This window comes from Melanaphis sacchari, unplaced genomic scaffold, assembly GCF_002803265.2.
Source record: "Melanaphis sacchari strain LSU unplaced genomic scaffold, SCAv2.0 Contig182_pilon_pilon, whole genome shotgun sequence".
In the NCBI taxonomy this organism is placed as follows: domain Eukaryota; kingdom Metazoa; phylum Arthropoda; class Insecta; order Hemiptera; family Aphididae; genus Melanaphis; species Melanaphis sacchari.
In genome coordinates this window covers 196,912-216,196 of record NW_020270870.1, presented here as the reverse complement: position 1 = coordinate 216,196, position 19,285 = coordinate 196,912, and the positions used below count along the sequence as shown (strand labels likewise).

The window sequence follows — 19,285 nt, the reverse complement described above, 5'->3', positions numbered from 1 at the left end:
CACCTACCTACCTAGGTACTTAAAATTTTAATTTTAAAATAAATGTGTATAGAGAGGTAGGTACGTCCTAGTGGGCAATTAAAGGATAAGTCACCCCTGGAGTAGGTATACTCTATATTTTGTATATTATACTAAATCAATTTTATTTTATTTTTAATATATATACTTTTTAATTCACTGTTTATTAAATCAGATTGTTTACAACATGATTAACTAGGTACCTATTGGTAGTTAAGTGTTTATTTAAGTGTATTACGCAGAGTCAAGTAGAAAATAGAAATTTATTATTGCAACATTTACTAAATTCTTAAACAAATTTGAATACCTAACAAGTTTATTTTTTTTTTAATATTTATAGGTGGAGAACTACTCAACGTGTATAATAAATCTTAAATTATAGAATCAAAAAAATTGACTAATAAAATATGTTTAGAGAAACTACTGATATGCTAATACTAACAAATGCCGATGTGAATTAATGATTTTTTTAGTTTTTGATTACTCATTAACATGCATGCAACTAATACTTAAAATATTTATTTTAGAAAAACTTGACACTGCCAAACAAGAGTACAGAGTTATTGCTGATCAAATCGGCCAGTCATATGATTTAGCAGCATACTAATCAAATAAAACCGTAACGCATAATTTAGTTATCAATAACTATTTGTATTTTTTCTATTTTTAGCCAAGTATCAGCAATGAAAAAAAATGCAAAATAAAATGAATAGCTTTCATAATATTATCTTCACATTGTTTTGTGACTTGCATATTTTAATAATGCTTTTGATTATATATTGCATATAAACAAAACAATTTTTAACACGAGGATCACTGTGATTTTTTTTTATACTTTATTAACAAATATATTACTTATTAAGAATGTTATTATCTTGTAAACGTGTTTATATTTAATGATTAAATTGCATGTGTTAACATTTACCAATATTCTGGTTTGTTATAATTTTAATATAAACAATAGTATATTAAGTTTTTAACAGTCCACTAAATGTAAATATTTGAAAGTAAAAAACAAAATATTATAATTAAAATACAATAGTTTCAAGTTTGTGTACATGGTCTTCAATATAAAAACAATATATCTTTTGCACATTACTTAATATATACAATTGTGCAGACAATAACATTTATGTCTATTAAAACAATCAAACATTTTTAAATTATATGAAACAGCTTTTTGATTATACATTTTATTTTTTAATAAAAATATTAATTAAACAAACAAATGGTGTAATTTATTGAAATATAGTGTTAAACACCACATATTAAATTGTAATACAAATTTAAAAAATAATTTGTTTAAAATTCACAAATGTTTCAAAATTCCTTATATATAATACTGACACAATATAAATTAAAATAACAAACTATACAAGAAGACAAATTAAAAAAAAAATAATAATCAGTTAAGTGATTAAAAAATTATTGGAAGTTTGTTGTTTATAGTTCGCGTTAGTTTGGTAACTGTGCGTGTGTTGGGCGTCATTCTTGGTGTTGTACGTAATGGCGTTTTAGGTGTGGTAGGTATTGGAATTTGAGATCCTTTAATGGGTGTCTTCATTAATGGTTTCCTTGGTGTAGTAAATGTTGTATTTGGTTCCTTTAACACGCTTTTGGCAGTTGGACTTGTAAACAACCTATGCTTTTTGGATTCTAGGTGTTCCTGAAATATAAAAACAATTAGTATTTGATTGAGATTTTTAAGCTAAAAAGCGATTTTGCTAAGTACAACTATGGGATATATACATTTTTAGTATAGCAAATCATGCAACAAGAGAAAAATAGTTGATAATTGTCAATTTTTTATTTTTATTAAATAATATTCATGTATAATACAATACATGATTTAAAGCCAACTATAGAAGTATGATGAATCATTAAAAAAAAAAAAAAAAAAATATTCACAAAAAAATAACAATATGAAATGTATAAAAATTTATTTTAAGTAAACACCAATCATTACATTATATATTTTTTAACATTTATACAAAAAAAAATAACAAGTTGGTTAAGTTTATTATTAAACTACAATACATAAACATTAGTTGTATCTGTTTTTCACTGTTTTAATTTTTAATTTAGTAAAATATGTAAAATTCCGTTTTTCGACTTATAAATAAATTAGTTTAGATCATGTAACTAGTAGTACTATAATAATTGTTGCTGAGAACATTTTTTATGTTATATATTATTAGTTACTGGTTAAAATAGAAATTAATAGAAATTAAATTATTATATTGTTCATAAAATAGCATAAACAATTTTGATAGTACCATTCAGAAATTTCAAATATAATATAAAATATACTAAATATTAACATTATAAAAATATTTACACTATATAATATTGTAATTTTTGTTATTATGAAATAAAGCGATAGAAATTAGTCACACACAAAGAAGTAATTATGTGTGGAACGCATTATCTCACGTAATTCAAACCTGGAAGGTTGCATAAGATTCAACAGATCCATTTTCATCATTGGATCCATGAAAGTTTGGATGCGGTCTTGTTGTTGTAAGATTTACTTCATGTAGTTTAGTTGAGTTTAACGGAACTAATGTAGCTACATTAGTATTATGTAAATTAAATAATTGTCTTCTCGGAGTAACCTAAAATAAATAAACAAAACTTATAATATCATTTATAATGAATAGTATAAAACAATCAATTGTACTTACACTAGGCAGAACCTCGTTTATTTGACATAGCTAAGACAATTATGCGACTTAGTATAATACATTTGTTTGAAATTATCAAAATATTTAATAAAAATTAATAAACAATCTTTTGATTCACTGCACTTCTTTATAAAAAATTAAAAACTAACATTAAAAGACACCCGTTATTATATTATAGTCAGATAAATAGGTAAGTCTGATAAACGAGGTCTAACTAGATACTTAAGAATAATATAATTGTCTTTAATAGTTATAGATAGTATATGTATGATCAAGGTGAATATAAAATAAAATTTAAGTTTTAATTCAGAAAAAATGAATTTGAATAAAACATTTCTATATACAAATTCTTTGAGCATTATTTTGTTACCACAGCTTTATGGTCCATGCCGATTTTACGGACCTTAGAAGCTTGGTTGCTTGATGAAGTGACTATCTTCCTTTTACTACGAGTGGCTGTTAGTGGTGTTTGAGGCTTCATTCCAGTTTGTATCTTGGACTAAAATTTTTTTTTAAATTTTTGTATTGTTTACATACTTTTATTGCTTTTCTAAAAAGAACATAATAGATACCTTTGTTTGTTGTAAATTTTTTTTATTGCTTTTCAATTCATCCCACTGCCTTTCCATAAAATCAATTAATCTTTCATCTCTATAATAGAATATTTTATTTTCTCTTTGTTCATATGATTGTAAGTGATTCTTTAATTCTCTTTCTACTCTTGGTAGTTCCTATTAAACATGATAATAATGTCTTAAAATAATCATACCACTTTAGAGTGTTAGCAAAAAAATAAATACTTTTTGTATAATTTTTCTTTCTTTTTCTTCTTTTAATAGTTGTCCACCTCTATTTTGCCAAAGCCTAGCTGGATCATTCGCTTGTTCTTGCATCATAATCATTTTATTCCATAAATGTTCTCTTTCTTCAATTAAATGATAAATAGAACTAAAAATAAAACATTTTAGGTAGAACAATTATTAAATATTAAAGAAATTTTTTCATTATATATTACTCTTACATGTTATCATTATAGAACTTTTTAGCATTATCAACTTCAATATCTAATATATCCATTACATCCTCATTATATTCAGTGCTATAGTACACTTGACACTGTTTTCTTTGACGGTCACCAAAATGACATCTATCCCATAAGTCATTTAATTCACTTCGTAATTTTTCAATAAATTGTTTTATATTTTCTTTTTTTAAGGTCTCACATCTTTCTACTTCTAATTTTAGCTAAAAATAAAGATAATTTACAAAATTAAGTAAAAATAGTTAATATAAAACAATATAAAATTTATATAAGTACATCTTGTATAACAGTTTTTCCAAATCCTTTTTTTGTACTGACAAAATGTTCTCTATAAGTAACATCGATTTGTAAACGATCCCATAGTGAATTTAATTTGGTTCTCAATTCCATAGCCACGCATTTTTGATTTTCTGTTTGATTTTCCAAGCGTTTTATCAATTTCTGTTAATAATAAATAAAACTAGTAAACAAGTCTATATATTTATAAAATCAAAATGTTATTTTTACTTGAAGTTCATCCAAGTTTGATTTTGATAGTTGAAACTGGTTTGGATCTCCTAATACCATTTTATCAAACTGTAAAATTGGTATTTCTCCTAGATCTGCTAGTAACAACTCAACTTTAGTTTTTTGTTCCAAAAATGTAGACCGACGTTTAATCTAAACATTAGGTAAGTCATACTATAAAATATTATTAAGACATTAAAAAAATATATAATAACAGTACTTGGGTATTTTTTAAATCTATAAGATGGCTTTTGATATTTTCTAGTAGTGTTGCAGAAGGCATTTCTTTAATGCTCGAGTATTTAGGTTTTTCATTAAGTAATTGACAAATTTGTTTTTCCTGTTAAAAGAGTATAAAATACAGATTACAATTATAAGGTAATGGGGTTTAAAGTAATAAGTTAAAATTACTTCTTCTTGAAGTCTATTAAGTTCTGTCATGCGTTGTTCTTTTATTTTTCTACATTCTTGTAGAGATTTATCAATATTGATTTGAACATCAATCAACGGAGTAGCATCATTGTGGTCATCAATTGAAATATGCATTTGTAGTTCCTAAATTCATGAATAATTTATCAAACAAGCCCAAGATTATATGATATCACTACGGTGACTTAAAAAAATAAAGTTATGTAAACTATACTTGACATGAGACTATCTATTGTTAATATCAGTAAATAAAGTTTCCTGACACTCATTTTGGTTTTTTCTAACACAATTTATATAACTAACCTTTTCTAAAACTTCTTTTTCAACCAATAATTCTTCAATATCTTTTATAATATTATTTTTGTCTTTTTCAGATTCCAATACAACTTCATCTAAAAATGTCTGATAAATAAAACGATTAAATAAAAACAATATAATTGTATTGTACTTATAACTTTTTATTTAATACTTACAGTTACATGAGCTTTTAAATGTTCATGAAGTTGGTTTATGCCATTTTTTTTTTCATCTGAATAAGTACCGTAAATAACATCTAGATTACGTTGTACTTTTAGAATTTCTTTTTTTGAATATGCACAAATTTCATCCAAAATAAGTTGTATTTTATCTGCATCCGGACTATAGACCAAACAAAATTATTTCAAACTTAAATAATGATAATGAAGTCTTAAGAAATAACACTATCTTAATAGTTTTTAGAAAAACAAAAAAATTAACAATATTTCAATATTTATATTTAGTTAACATACTAAATTTTATATGTAAATTAATATTTTTTAAGGAATTTAGTACCTATCAGGAATTATATATTTTGCAACTTTATCTAGTTTATACATTTTGATTGAATAAGTATGTTTATTAATCAATTTTAATTGTTATTTCTCAGGCAATAAGTTTTAGATTTGTTCACATAAAATGTATTTTTTAATTACGCTATAATTATTGTTTTGTTTAGAAATATATAACACATTTAATTTGCTTATTGAATAAGTTTAAATAGATTTAAGTATTTTTATGCTTTGGTTATATCAATTAAAATTGTATTTAAACAATTATATAAAAGTAGGCAATCTTGAATTAGGTAGCTACAATTTTTTTCTTCAAATAGATATTTATAAAGTAAAGGTTACTTAATTAATTTTGATCTCAATTTTAATAAGACATTATAGGCACAAAGAAGAATATTATTATAAAATAATTGAAAGTGGTCGTATATTTATAAGCAATGATTTAATTTCAACTAATTTTCATTGAAGTTTAAAAATGGGAGTAATGGGTTAATACATACTTATTCTATATTGTATATTACTACTAAACTTACCCCATAGAGGAATCCATTTTTTGTACAAGGTTAGAGCTGAAAAATGGACAACAGATAAATAAAGGTTAAAAATCAATAAATACATATTGTTAAACTATGATGAATATAAATAACAGATAAGGTTAGTTAAGTTTATAAGTGAATATGATAAATTTTAAAGAACTTGATTTTAATTATAATTCACTAAAATTGTCTGAAGCAAGGAAAAGAAAAGGTTTAAAATATTTGCACCATAATTGAATACCAAAAAAGCCACTCATCAGTATTGAGGGTCAACTATACACAATGTTCAACCAATAGTTTATTTTCTCTTGAAGAATGAATAAACTTTAGTTTGAAAGACTAAATTGCTATATTTATCTAATCTAGACATTTACAGTAGACAACAAAAAGTATACATATATTTGTAATAATTCTTAGAGTACCCATATTATTTTAAATGCCTTGATTAATATATATATATTATGCACTAGCACTGGAATAACGCTATTGAAACGGAAATATATATTTAATTGTTTTTGTAGTTATCTAATTAAGTCAGTAAGAATGTAAGATGCAATTCATGTTGCCACTGTTCCGAATATTTGTTTGTACACATAAATACCGAATTAACTATGAAGTATTAATATTAATACCTAGATAATAGTTTAAGATAAAATGACGCTATAAACCTAACCTAACGCTATAAACTACAATGATGTATAGAATCATCTTGTCAACCCACACTAAACATTATATCATGTAATCTACAGGACAAAATAAAACCGCAATATTCATAACGTATATAGTCGTATAAGAGAAGTTAGAACGGCGATTAAGACGTAATGCGCTGGTCGATGGGTAAATACCAAACGGTAGTTATTAATACGCATCAGACTGGTCGTCTGGTAAATTATATACATAATAAAAGTAAATATAAAAATTCCAATATTGTTCGTTTTAATTACCGTAATATTTTGCGGATAAAAAGGCGTTGTGATAAAAATCGTGCATCATAACTTTTGCGTTCCATCGAAGCACATATACTTAGATGAGAATTATAATATTGTATCAGTTATGTACTTACTCGTCTTTCAACGACGGTGATCCGAACATGATGGACGACATGCTTTCTAATTTCTCGACGGCGGTGATACAAAAATGTTTTGCATCGGAGGTAGTGGCAAGTCAACCGGTTTTTTTTTATTGAGGTAGCGAGCGGTACGACAATAGTTGTTTAAATAACAAAATAATAAAATATCGAATGCCGTAATAGGAAACGACAGTTGCGCGTCTCAAAACGATCAAAACAACAGAATACAGAAATTCAAAAACATTCAATCGACGATATCGACAAATGGCGATGAACGAAATGCGAATGCGAACGTGCGACGTAATGTCAGTGTTGAGTGTTTGTAGTGTTGGACGGTTATTTTTTTAACGGTTTTTAGTTACGCCGATCGCCACAGAATGGTGTCGAGCGCTGCTATCGCGTTATTCGAGTACGAACGATGGCGGCGGACATTCAGAAACTTGGACGAGTAAACGCTATACACTAAACACTAAACAGTAAACACTAAACAGTAAACAGTAAACAGTGAACAGAAAACTCAAAACGTCAAAACAGTAAACTGACTAAACGAGTTGGACTTGGCTACTTGGGAGTTTGGGACGTGTGCTACTGTGCTGTTGTACACTTGTGCTGGCTGAGCATCTGACTTTGGCCTTTGAGCATGGCGAGTACAACAACTGCACAACCCTTGTGATAATAATTATAAAATATGATATTATGCCATGTGCACGATGCCACGATAATGTTGTAACCATTACGGCACAACCAGACACCACCGGTTATTAGTGTTTATTACTTGCTTATTATTTATTTATTTATTTTTTTTTCTGTAGTCATTAGTTCATTACTCATTCTCTTTTTTTTCCATTCGACATTCGCAATTTTTTTTTAAATTTAATATATTTAAAATGTGTCAACATATTACATGTTATTACAAGTTTATTAATACAATTTAGAATTTATTATTAAGTATGGTATGGATGATTAGAAGATATGTGATACCTGTGTTAATTAATTAAGGAGTGGAATTTTGTTTATTAAGGATGTTAGAGCAGCTAGGAGGGGGTTTAGGATTAATTTTAACTCGTTAAGGAAATTTGTGACGATTTTCATAGGTTGATCGGATGGTGGTGTATTCGCTGTGGCTTCGGCATATGAGGGTTTTTCTTTTGGGTTTGAGTGTAGAGTATCATGCCCACTCCTACATTCGCAATTTTGCACACTACACAGTACACAACCGCTTCGAGTTCTGTCGTTTTGAAGTGCACAAGTCACAACGCGACGTCTGTATATATTCTATTATCCACAAAGTTCCGAGTCAACGAATAAGGGAGATCGTAGCCGATCATATTGTCCGCGAATTTCAAATATTTTATTTTTATGTTATTACACGTTGTGCGCGCAGACTACAGAATGTATTATGTATGTTTTAGACTGCGGACAGTGCGGACACGGGCTTAACGATATATCCGTGACCTTCAGCTACGCGTATAACGAGTAATGACGTGAAATATTTAAACTGTGATTCTGGGAATCGCGATCATTGTCAGATTTATGTGATTGCTATACATTAATTCATAAAATAGATAACATGTTGTCATTGATATCCCTCCTATAAATGGCGACTTACCGTTGCTGGGCTTGGTCCCATCGAATTAAATTATTAGTTATTACATAATATTGGATTATGACGTATTGTCGATAATAGGTACCTACGTAAGTAATTTTGTTTTTTAAAAGAGTGTAATGTAGGTACGAATTTTTAACATAACATTTTAACTACCTGAGGCTTGAACGTTTAGTATATAGATTCATCGTAAGTTTATTTCACTGTAATTAAATAAAAGTCTGGCGTAAGTTGTAAAGCTACATGCATTTTTTATTAGCAATTACCTATTTTAAACTTTAGTTTTCTAGGACTCTGTTACCTCTGTAAGAATGTAACTATAAACTCCTAGTTATGTCCAGGGTATGACGTCAAAAATCAAAGATTATTATTACGTGTTTACTGTTTATATAGTCACTTACCTACTTTTTGGAAATTGATGATCACTTAGCATTCAGCAGTTATTCCAGAAAACCCAGTTAAGATTTGGACTTGAGATGATGTTAGACAAAAAAATAATTATAATTCAGTGATAAACATAAATAATTTATTATTAATTATAATATACATAGTATAAACTATTGATGAATAAATATAATATGGACAATAAATGTGCCATTGATGGGTTTGATACCTAATTAGTAATTATTATGGTAGAGGAGGACTATTGAAAGTTATGTATGTTTGACGTTTGTCTTAAACAAACAACACAACCATAAAAATCGCAGAGTAGGTAAGTAATAAATGCTAAAATATGTTATGTTAAGAAAAAACTACTAAAAAATGCGACTTACGTAAATTTATTTTGCATATATATAATATATGCATACTTTGGAGTTTATTTATGCTTCTAGAGCAAATAATCTCTTTTTCTAACTCTCTCATTACTTTTTGTTGCGCATTTAAACATTCTATAATTTTTAATTGATTTGCAAACTTTACATATTTTAAAAGATTGTTTCAAGCATAAAACATATTTTTATTTATTCATATTTTGGTTTTTTTTTATAAGTCTAAAATAACTCTTGGTTTGTTAAAATAATGCTCATATAATATTTTCTGGGAACCACTGGAAGCTGGAGTCAGTGACCAATTAATTTATACGCGGGTAACGAAAAGTGGTATTGTAAGAGGTAAATATTATACAGCGGCTGCGGTATTAATTTATCAATAATAAAATTATATTATGTAGTTAAAAAATATTTTTAATTATACTCTGAGCGGTAGCGGCAGCGCTATCTACTGCTGTGTCTTAAAATCTCTTGAGAACGTAGACAAAAATATCACTTACTTTCGTTACTAGCCAGCGCTGCCGTATAGAGTTTTGTATTAAATTAAATTTTTAGACTTCTCCGGCTCTGACTAGTTTTTTTGTGATACGCACCATTATCTAAAATTAAAAAAAAAAAAAAAAATGATTACTATAGACGTTTAAATTATAATATTAAATATTTTATATCAATACATTGTTAACGTAATATTATGGGGTATCAGTTATATTCTATATAATCACACCTATTGATCTATTTTCAATGTTTCATGGTCCATCTAGTGTTGTAATTAAAATTCTGAAAACATCATGTTTTGAATAGTTCATAATAAAAATTATCATTTATTGTTATAGTTTTAATCATGAAAATTATGTATTTCATTATAATTATAGCTTATAACTCCTCGTTCTGCTATATGATACGTGTAGAGTGAAGAGTGCACTTCGTCATTGTATTCGATGTAATGGATATTGTATTAAATTTGAATTTATTGATTAATTATTGCACGAGAAAAACGATTTCAAGCCTTTATTTTTAAGGATATCATAATGTCTACAATAATATCGTTGATGTCTGCAAATTACTATACAGTAATCGTTAAGTTCATTCTACAATGAAAACTTACGATAAAATGTGTTTCGTATGTTTCAATTTTTATGCAATAAATTATAAATGTCGACATTTTGATAGGTACTTTTTATACTTCTTCTTATGTTTGTGTGTGATAACGGAAACGATTTTCAATTGGTGAATTATAATTTCTGTCATTACCATATGGTATTTGCTGTATTATATACAATACCAGTAGAAACATCGTAAGTACTTTTTTTGTTTTTATAGATCCAGAAAAAAACAAAGACTTTTTAAAGAATGTCTTAAGAAGGTATTCGTAAATAATTGTTAGTGATTAAAATACTATTGAAATCATTTGTTTTAAATAAAATATATTTGATTTATTTATCCTATATGACCACTAAATTTATATCATTTTATATTATGATCTTGATAAATTATTTTAAATCTATTCTAGAGTAACATAAAATATTTTAACATTGTAAATGTTATTATTATTTGTATAATTTTATTAGTTCATTAAATTTCTGTTGGTATTAGGCCAAAAATTCGTTTTGCGGGGTTAATAATTCTTGGCGTCTTCTTTTTAAATTTTTGCTTATAACTTTGAAGTTATCACAAACAAACGGTTTGAATTTTTTTGGTCAATAAAGTCTATAATATTTTATTGTATTTTATAATTTTAAGAATTAATAAACAATAAATAAAACCCTAATATTATTTAAATTTTTAAATTTATTTGCCGTTAAAATCAATTATTTAAATATAAATAACTCTTATTAAATTAATTTTATTATTTAAGACTTATTATTAAAATATATTAAAAATTAATTGGTCAGCTATCTTGTTGCAAAGATATATTTTTAATAAAATTTTTTTTAAAACTATTTAAGAATACTTTTTAAAAGTAGTTAGCATTGATAATACTATGACTAACACTATAATTATAACAGGAATTAATCGTATATATATAGATGTAATAAATAAGGTAGTACTCGTTCGAGGGGCTAAATTATACTCAATATTATTGTATATTTTTTAAAACTTCCTCGTCGCTAGGTTATTGTTTTGTAAGAAAAACAGCTGAAGCTTAACTTTCTATTTATTGCTTTAAGTTTTAATTGATTCTTGTATGGTGTTAGATTATTAATGGTTGGCACTTATAAGCATAATATATATTATTAGTCTATACGTTATCACAATATAGAAACAGAAAATATAATTTATTTTTATGTCGATGGGAATAGAAAAATTGGGAAAAATGATATTTTATTTACTTATTAACTGGCACATATTAAACTTGAATAAATCATAAGTAGGTGATTAAATTATCAGATTTTTAATAATTCTTCCAAATAACTTTAATGATAATATATTGTGTACAAAATCTTAGGTGTTCACATACATTTTTTTTTAAATTAATAGTTTTAGCCCTACTCTTCTGTACGGCTATACCTACATTGTATTAATAAATGTTAACAGATTTGTTTATAATTGTCTACGTAAATGTATATTGTGTAATCATTAATATTTATACTGTTGATCTAATTATAAGTGTAGTGTGAAGAATTATGTACACGAATAGTGTTTGATGGAATAAAATTTAAATTTTTATTTAACAATCCAAATACATAAATTATAAATGTTATAAATGGATATTGCATTTCAATAAATAGAAAAAAATTAAAGTGAAATATTGATAATTTGAAAAAAATGTGCTTACTTTTTTTTTATTAAAAATATTATGGTTTTTCAATAACTTAGTTTAAAGATCAAATTTATTTAAAGTGATCGAAATTTTAGGGTATAGGATATAATAAATCAGAATTTTCTTCCTTGTTTTAATTAATGGGTTAGTCAAACAGAACTTTGTTAATCAAACTGAATAGAAATAATGTACATAAAATATTTTTATATGATTATTGAGAACAGTTTTTGACAGAATACAACCCATTTTTTAATATTTGTTAAAAATAAATGCATACTTATATTATATTTTAAATCATTTATGAATAATTATTTTGAAGGCAATTATCAAGATTTGGGATTTGTACCTATTAAGTTATTTTAAATTTTTTACATTTTAAGTCAACACTGTTTAAATGGATATACTTTTACCCTATTCAGTACAGCTATATAAAGCTCACTGGTTTTATAGATCACTTTACTAAAAGGTCTCTCCTAGTTCGTCACTACATTCTTCTTTTTTTAAATCCCCACCAGTAATAACCCCATGGTGGGGCGTATTTGTGGTGGGAGAAGAGAACACAGTACAGATTTGGAATTACACATATAGAAAAACAACAGTCCAGGATCAGCTGCTATCACTGTCAGTGGTGCCTTTCAGATTTGGTTTATTTTATTTGGAGGTAATTATAAATATATGTATATTATTTTATTTAGAATTAATTATGCATTATTTAAACGCATAAATAAGAATATTGATACACATATTCACACGAAATAATATTTTATTGATTATTATTATAAATTTTCAAGTATTACCTTTATACAATTTGAGTGAATAAATTTTAAACATAGGGATTTCATTATATTTATACAGTATTATAAGTTATAATTTAATTTAGTTTTTTAGTAAAATGTATTGTAAAAATATGTGTTTTTCTGAAAAATTTAAATATTTCATACTATAATTTTTTAGTTTTATTTTAATAATTATACAAATTTAAATATTAAAATATATTTTAAAATTATCTCAAATATTTTAGTATGATATCTATAATTTATAATTTAGATTAAAATGAAATAGGTATTTAACTTTTAACCGTACTAAAGTTCTATTTATTTATAACAAAACTATTTAATTCAAACGCAATTAATAGTTAAATATTATTTTATTTTTGACTTAATAATTTTAATTTTATGCAATTTGAAAAATTATTTTATCAAACATTTCCAGCTTTCTGGTTGCCCAAATATGCGAATATAGGTAGTTTAATTTTGTCACAAAGCGTGGGCTTGTGCAGAACTACTACAGTATGTTCTTGAAATATTCTATATTTAAGATTTGGCGTTGAAATTTTAACATTTATAACTATTGTAACACGATACGACGCTAATAACTTCAATAACATTAAATTATTCTGATTATTAACTTAAATAATGTTTATAAATTTGAACGATAAGTTTAATAGTATTACAAAACTAAGTAGTTTCAAAAATAAATTGGAAACCGTAAGATATATTTGAATAATCTTATCTTTGATTTTTCTTAGTTAGGTTTAACTTTTAATTTTTAATTTGTCTTTATAATTACGTTGTAAATTAATTGTTGACATTAATAATGGTTGCGTTAAATCCATGATGATTGATTCATGAGATTTGTGTTTTAATTATCTTGTTATTAAAATTAAAACAAATTTAGCAACTAAAATTTAACAACTAGTGGGGGCGGTGAGGTGTTTGGTCGGAATTTGGGTCGGTTGAGTGCATACCGCAACGGCGGCGTACAACTATTTTTAAACGTCCGCTGCGTGGTGCCGCGCGGTGGTATCGGTTTACTCACTGTAAATGGCGGGTACCAGACTACTTTATTTTTTATTTTATACTTCGGCATTAGCAACTTTGCTATTTTCGTCCAATTCCACGGAAGCCTATTTTTCTTTGAAAATAGATAATAGCAGAAAATAAGAAAGATAAGTGCGACCATTATCTTTCCAAATTACCCCTAGGATATTCTTTTACAATTATCATGAATTAGACATTTTCTTTTTTTTTCAAGATCATAAATTATTACAATATACATTGGTTTATATAACCTACATAGTTGGTTGAATTATGCTGTTTTATATAAATTTTATATTATTTTTTTAAGATCTACAAATACGAATTATAACTCTGGATAAAATACGTTATAATTTATCAATACCTATTTAAATATTATTATCTAATTTTAAATCAAATATAATTTATTTCAAAATAATAAGGACATATTATTCTTAGTATCTAATATACAATAAAACTACACTAAATTGGTTTGTAGTTTTAAAATGAATGTATTATTATTTTAAAAACTAACAAAAAATAATAAATACTAGCTAAAATGATTAATGAACTAAATTTTTTTGTATAAATTATAATTTTTAGTTGTTATTTATTGTCTTATAATCAAATTTTATATTAGGTATATTTATTATTTGAGAACATAATGTAGTAGGTAATAAATAATAGCTTGTTAGATGTAAATTTTGTAATCTATAGGTACCTCCTACCTATGTCTTTCAATTAAAATATTTTATAGCGATTATTATTAAGCAATATGATGAAAAGAGTTGTAAAATTTTGCGTTACTCTGACCATTATGCATTAGAGATGTAAGTGTAAAATAAATTAAGAGTATCCTTTTTTTAAATTAATTCTTTTGAACTACAGTTATATTTTTCTTTACAATAATTGTTAACTTTTTCTCAATATATAAATTATTTTAGACAAATCAGTATGCTTTAAAAATATTTTATTATATTTAAATTTCGGACTTATGGTCCATGGGTTTCTTATAGTTGATTAGGATATTATAGTTTTTTTTTTCATATTGATAGTATTAAGCTAATATGATATGTTTTATTCTTAATTGTATTCCGCGTTAGTAGATTATTAGGTAGTTATTATTCTGTTAATATTATTTGAATATAGATCAAAAACTTTAATCATAGGTAGATTTTATAGATTTTTGAAGTATTTAAAAATATATTTGATATTTTATTTATATATTTGTTTTTATCCAATTTTTAACTAAATGTTAAAAAATACTAATTATAACTACCTATATATTAATGTATAATGTATAATTTCCACAAAAGCGTTTCAAAAAAAAATAAAAAATATTTATTTCATGTTTGATTAAATTATAAGTGTATTATAAATGGAGTCGAAAATAAATATTATTTTTAACTTAACTCTAAAAATAAAAAACGATTATCCTTCAAAAATAACTCGACCTATTAAGCGTTTAACGAAGTAACGGGTTATGTATAAATACATGCTTAGGTATCTAGTACCTATAATATGTAAAAACTAATTTAATTTGTTTATAATAATTATTTAGTGAGTTTAGTTTTATATATACATAAAATGTGTATTGTACCTACATATACGTAATATTAAATGCAAATACATTTTTTTATTTTACTTCAATTTTATTATACACAGAGTGATTAATTGCAAGGATGTCATTTTATATTTTTTTCTATAACATAATTATTTAAAATCTGATGTTTGGGATTTTTCTTTTTATGTATTTTAAGAATATATTTTCAATGATTAGAGATTGTTCGTAGTACTCAAGGAGTATCTAATGTTTAAATTTCTGTTTTTCAAATGACAACTCACATTTTAAAGAATAAATTATTAAGTAGATAATTTTTTTGAAAATGTTAACAATCAAAATCAAAATTTGAACGAGTACCTAGTTTTTGAGTAATTTAAAATTGTGTGCTGAGAATAATAGATCCATGATATGATAGGTTTAAAAGATATTAAAGCTTTAATAATTTGAAAGTTATAGTAATTTATATTATTTTATCAATATTTATAATAAATAAAAATGGTTCATGTATAATACATTATATTAATATCCAATAATTACATTTATTTTTACTTTTGTAAAGTTATTTTTAAAAGCTTTTATTTTTAATATAGCATTATAATAATTAAAAAACAGTTTATTTGAATTTTGAATAAGATATATAACAATTTTTACTGTAAATTATCCATTAAATAATTTATAGAAAAAAATGGGGTAGGGGGTCTCATATGAAAATCAGAAGTTTGTTTTGCTATAGAATACTTTTTAGTAGTACAAAAAATTTAAATTATTTAAAATTATGGTATTTTAGTATAATTAAAAATTTTAATAATTAGAATTCAAATAAAATTATCATCAAATGAAAAATGGGAATGAGGATATTTGATGAATCATCCTCTATATGAATTATACAGATAAAACAAAATTTATTTATGAAAATTTTTTTTAAACAATTAAATTTACTAGGTATTGTAATTATTAATTATTCTTATAAAATGATTATTGTTTTAATTCATTTTTCTCAATTTCGTCTCTTAAATTGAAATTAATTTGTGTACTTTAAAAAAAAAAAAATTGTTAAAATTACAGTATTTATTGTCTGTGTTATATTATATAGTATTTCAAATTTTAGTAAATTATTATGATTTTGAATTAGCGGAGTAGACAAAAAACTTCAAAATGGACGCCATCAAGAAGAAGATGCAGGCGATGAAGATGGAAAAGGATAGCGCCATGGATAAGGCTGACACTTGTGAAGGCCAGTCTAAGGATGCTAACCTTCGTGCGGATAAAGTAATTACTATAAATATTTAAGTAATCAATGTTAACTTGTATTAAACATTGTTTTTGATTATATAGGTGAATGAAGATGTGAGAGATTGTCAAAAGAAATTGACTCAGGTAGAAAGTGATTTGGACACTAACAAGAATAAGTTGGAGGAGGCTATCAAGCAGTTAGAGGATAGAGAAAAGGCACTTACTGCGGTAAGTTCACAATAAGTATTGTTATAAAAGATTTTTTAACATAAATTTATTTAAAGGCTGAAAGTGAAGTGGCCGCTTTGAACAGAAAAGTTCAGATGATTGAAGAAGACCTTGAAAGATCCGAAGAAAGGTCTCAAGCTGCTGCATCAAAATTGGCTGAGGCTTCTCAAGCAGCTGACGAATCTCAACGGTAAGCGGGTTACATTAATTTATTGTTATGTTGTGTACATAATTTTTTTACATTAATCTTTAAAAAATCATGTTTTTAGTATGTGCAAAGTACTCGAAAACCGTAGCCAGCAAGACGAGGAACGTATGGACCAATTGACTAACCAATTAAAAGAAGCTCGTCTTTTAGCTGAAGATGCTGATGGAAAATCAGATGAAGTAATAACAAATAATAACATAATAAATTACGAAACAACATTTTAATAAATATTAAATTGTAGGTTTCAAGGAAACTTGCTTTTGTTGAAGATGAACTTGAAGTAGCAGAAGATCGTGTGAAATCTGGTGACTCGTGAGTAAAATATTTAATGCATACTATTATAATAACGATATTATTGAAATTTTAATTTATAGAAAAATCATGGAGTTGGAGGAAGAATTGAAAGTTGTCGGAAACAGTTTGAAATCGTTGGAAGTTTCCGAAGAAAAGGTAATTAGAGTGAAAATATTAAGATCGTGAAAGATAATAACTTTATTTTTAGGCCAATCAACGAGTGGAAGAGTACAAGCATCAAATCAAACAACTCACCGTAAAATTAAAGGAGGTAAACTTTTATGTTAATAAAAATATTTTGATAAAAATAAATTAAATTTAAATATAAATTTAAAAAAAAAATAAAAAAATAATTAATAATTAATAAATTTTTTTTAATTTATTAAATTTCATAAATATAATTCTTAAACAACATAATATTGATTTTCTATTTTAGGCTGAAGCTCGTGCTGAATTTGCCGAGAAGACCGTTAAGAAATTGCAGAAGGAAGTTGACAGACTTGAAGGTAAGTCTTGGGATTTAATTTTCATAAACAATACATTTATGAAAAATGTTGTATTCATATTGTATTGTTATTATACTTATTAGTTATTAGTCTAGCTCAATGAATTATGTGTAGCTGTATATTTATGCTTTGTTAGTGTTATTTTTTTTTTTTTAATAGCTTGACATTTAGACGACGGGGCTTTGTTTATCAATGGGTTATTTACGCATTTGTTTTGTACAATAATGTGTTGTTTTTCAGATGATCTCTTCAAAGAGAAAGAAAAATCCAAAGAAATCACGGATGACTTGGATTCGACATTTGCTGAACTCACTGGCTACTAACCAAATACAATTTCTGCATAGCCTTCATTTGTTTTATTCTTGTATTTTATGTTCGAGTTTTGTCATAAACCAACGTAGCTTTTTGTAAAAATAATGCTTTTTTATTTTATTTTTTCATTTATTTTGCTTTTTTGTCGTTGTAATATGTTTTGTCTCCAGTTGTTGCTGTACAAATTCGCTTCTATAACTGCCAGGTACAATAATAGTTCAATATATATATAAAAAAAAAAAAAAACATTGATGCATGCTATGAGTTGAACTCAAGTTCAAATATTTGTTGTTTGTTCTTTCTCAAATATTTTTTCCCCGAAAAAATGTTCATAATTTAAATTATACAAAATATGATCATGATTATTAGTTTTTTAAATATTAATTTTTTCATTCTTCAATGTTTTTTTTTAAATAAATATATTCATATTTTAAAAAAACCTGATTAATCTTGTTTTTACTATATTTTTGATAGTTAAGTAATAAAAGAATATTTTCTATACATTTTTGAAATTGCACTTTATTTTTATGGTTGAACTCAATTTTTAATTTGTTTCTGTGTTTATTTAAAATAATTCTTTACCTTTGTATAACGAAAATCTTTTTATTTTTCAGATGAACTCGGCCTCAACAAAGACAGATATAAGTCTTTGGCCGACGAGATGGACTCCACATTTGCTGAATTGGCTGGATATTAACCTTCTGAACTTGGCAAAATTTTTGAAGGAATTTACATTTAAAGTAAATTGGGTATAATTACCCAATGATTTTATCAAATAATATTTACCATCATCAATTCTATTAATAAATCAAAAGAATATTACATTAAATTATTACTGTTAGATTATTTATTGTTTGAATCAGTGTATACATAGGTATATATCATATATATAAATGTATTACGTGTGAAAATA

General features: G+C 25.3%; 2 protein-coding genes across 6 annotated transcripts; one reads left to right on the top strand and one right to left on the bottom strand.

Annotated features, from left to right (window-relative positions):
• Positions 1-1,374: 1,374 nt before the first annotated feature.
• On the bottom strand, positions 1,375-7,673 carry LOC112592626 (protein regulator of cytokinesis 1-like). 4 transcript variants are annotated; one of them, XM_025336745.1, is made up of 14 exons: positions 7,089-7,673; positions 6,023-6,058; positions 5,154-5,319; positions 4,984-5,082; positions 4,663-4,806; positions 4,472-4,591; positions 4,252-4,404; positions 4,021-4,185; positions 3,724-3,947; positions 3,503-3,650; positions 3,275-3,433; positions 3,073-3,201; positions 2,463-2,633; positions 1,375-1,684 (listed from the first exon to the last, which is right to left on the bottom strand). In XM_025336745.1, the coding sequence occupies exons 1-14, from the start codon at positions 7,127-7,129 to the stop codon at positions 1,436-1,438; spliced, it is 2,004 nt and encodes a 667-aa protein (XP_025192530.1). In that variant the 5' UTR covers positions 7,130-7,673; the 3' UTR covers positions 1,375-1,435. The 4 variants fall into 4 exon arrangements, with proteins under 4 accessions (XP_025192530.1, XP_025192531.1, XP_025192532.1 ...); XM_025336746.1 differs by lacking the exon at positions 7,089-7,673 and adding an exon at positions 6,970-7,049 and having other exon boundaries at positions 3,106-3,201; XM_025336748.1 differs by lacking the exon at positions 7,089-7,673 and adding an exon at positions 6,970-7,054 and having other exon boundaries at positions 1,595-1,684; positions 2,452-2,633.
• A 5,112-nt stretch (positions 7,674-12,785) lies between these two features.
• On the top strand, positions 12,786-19,174 carry LOC112592627 (tropomyosin-1). Of its 2 annotated transcripts, none has more exons than XM_025336750.1 (10): positions 12,786-12,892; positions 16,724-16,860; positions 16,927-17,052; positions 17,109-17,242; positions 17,322-17,439; positions 17,502-17,572; positions 17,635-17,710; positions 17,763-17,825; positions 17,991-18,060; positions 18,987-19,174. In XM_025336750.1, exons 2-10 carry the CDS (start codon positions 16,747-16,749, stop codon positions 19,067-19,069), a joined length of 855 nt encoding a protein of 284 aa, XP_025192535.1. In that variant the 5' UTR covers positions 12,786-12,892; positions 16,724-16,746; the 3' UTR covers positions 19,070-19,174. The 2 variants fall into 2 exon arrangements, 1 of the variants encoding a protein (XP_025192535.1); XR_003114562.1 differs by lacking the exon at positions 12,786-12,892 and adding an exon at positions 18,301-18,577 and having other exon boundaries at positions 16,747-16,860; positions 18,987-19,073.
• Positions 19,175-19,285: the final 111 nt, after the last annotated feature.

Excerpts from the sequence above, each read along its gene's own strand:
- LOC112592626 (XM_025336745.1), bottom strand. The coding sequence starts at position 7,129 with ATGTCGTCCATCATGTTCGGATCACCGTCGTTGAAAGACGA. Across the intron at positions 4,592-4,662 it reads TTAATAGACTTCAAGAAGAA|GAAAAACAAATTTGTCAATT; the intron begins GTAATTTTAACT and ends CTCTTTTAACAG. Across the intron at positions 4,186-4,251 it reads CAAACTTGGATGAACTTCAA|AAATTGATAAAACGCTTGGA; the intron begins GTAAAAATAACA and ends TATTATTAACAG.
- LOC112592627 (XM_025336750.1), top strand. The coding sequence starts at position 16,747 with ATGGACGCCATCAAGAAGAAGATGCAGGCGATGAAGATGGAAAAGGAT. Across the intron at positions 16,861-16,926 it reads CTAACCTTCGTGCGGATAAA|GTGAATGAAGATGTGAGAGA; the intron begins GTAATTACTATA and ends TTGATTATATAG. Across the intron at positions 17,711-17,762 it reads TGGAAGTTTCCGAAGAAAAG|GCCAATCAACGAGTGGAAGA; the intron begins GTAATTAGAGTG and ends CTTTATTTTTAG.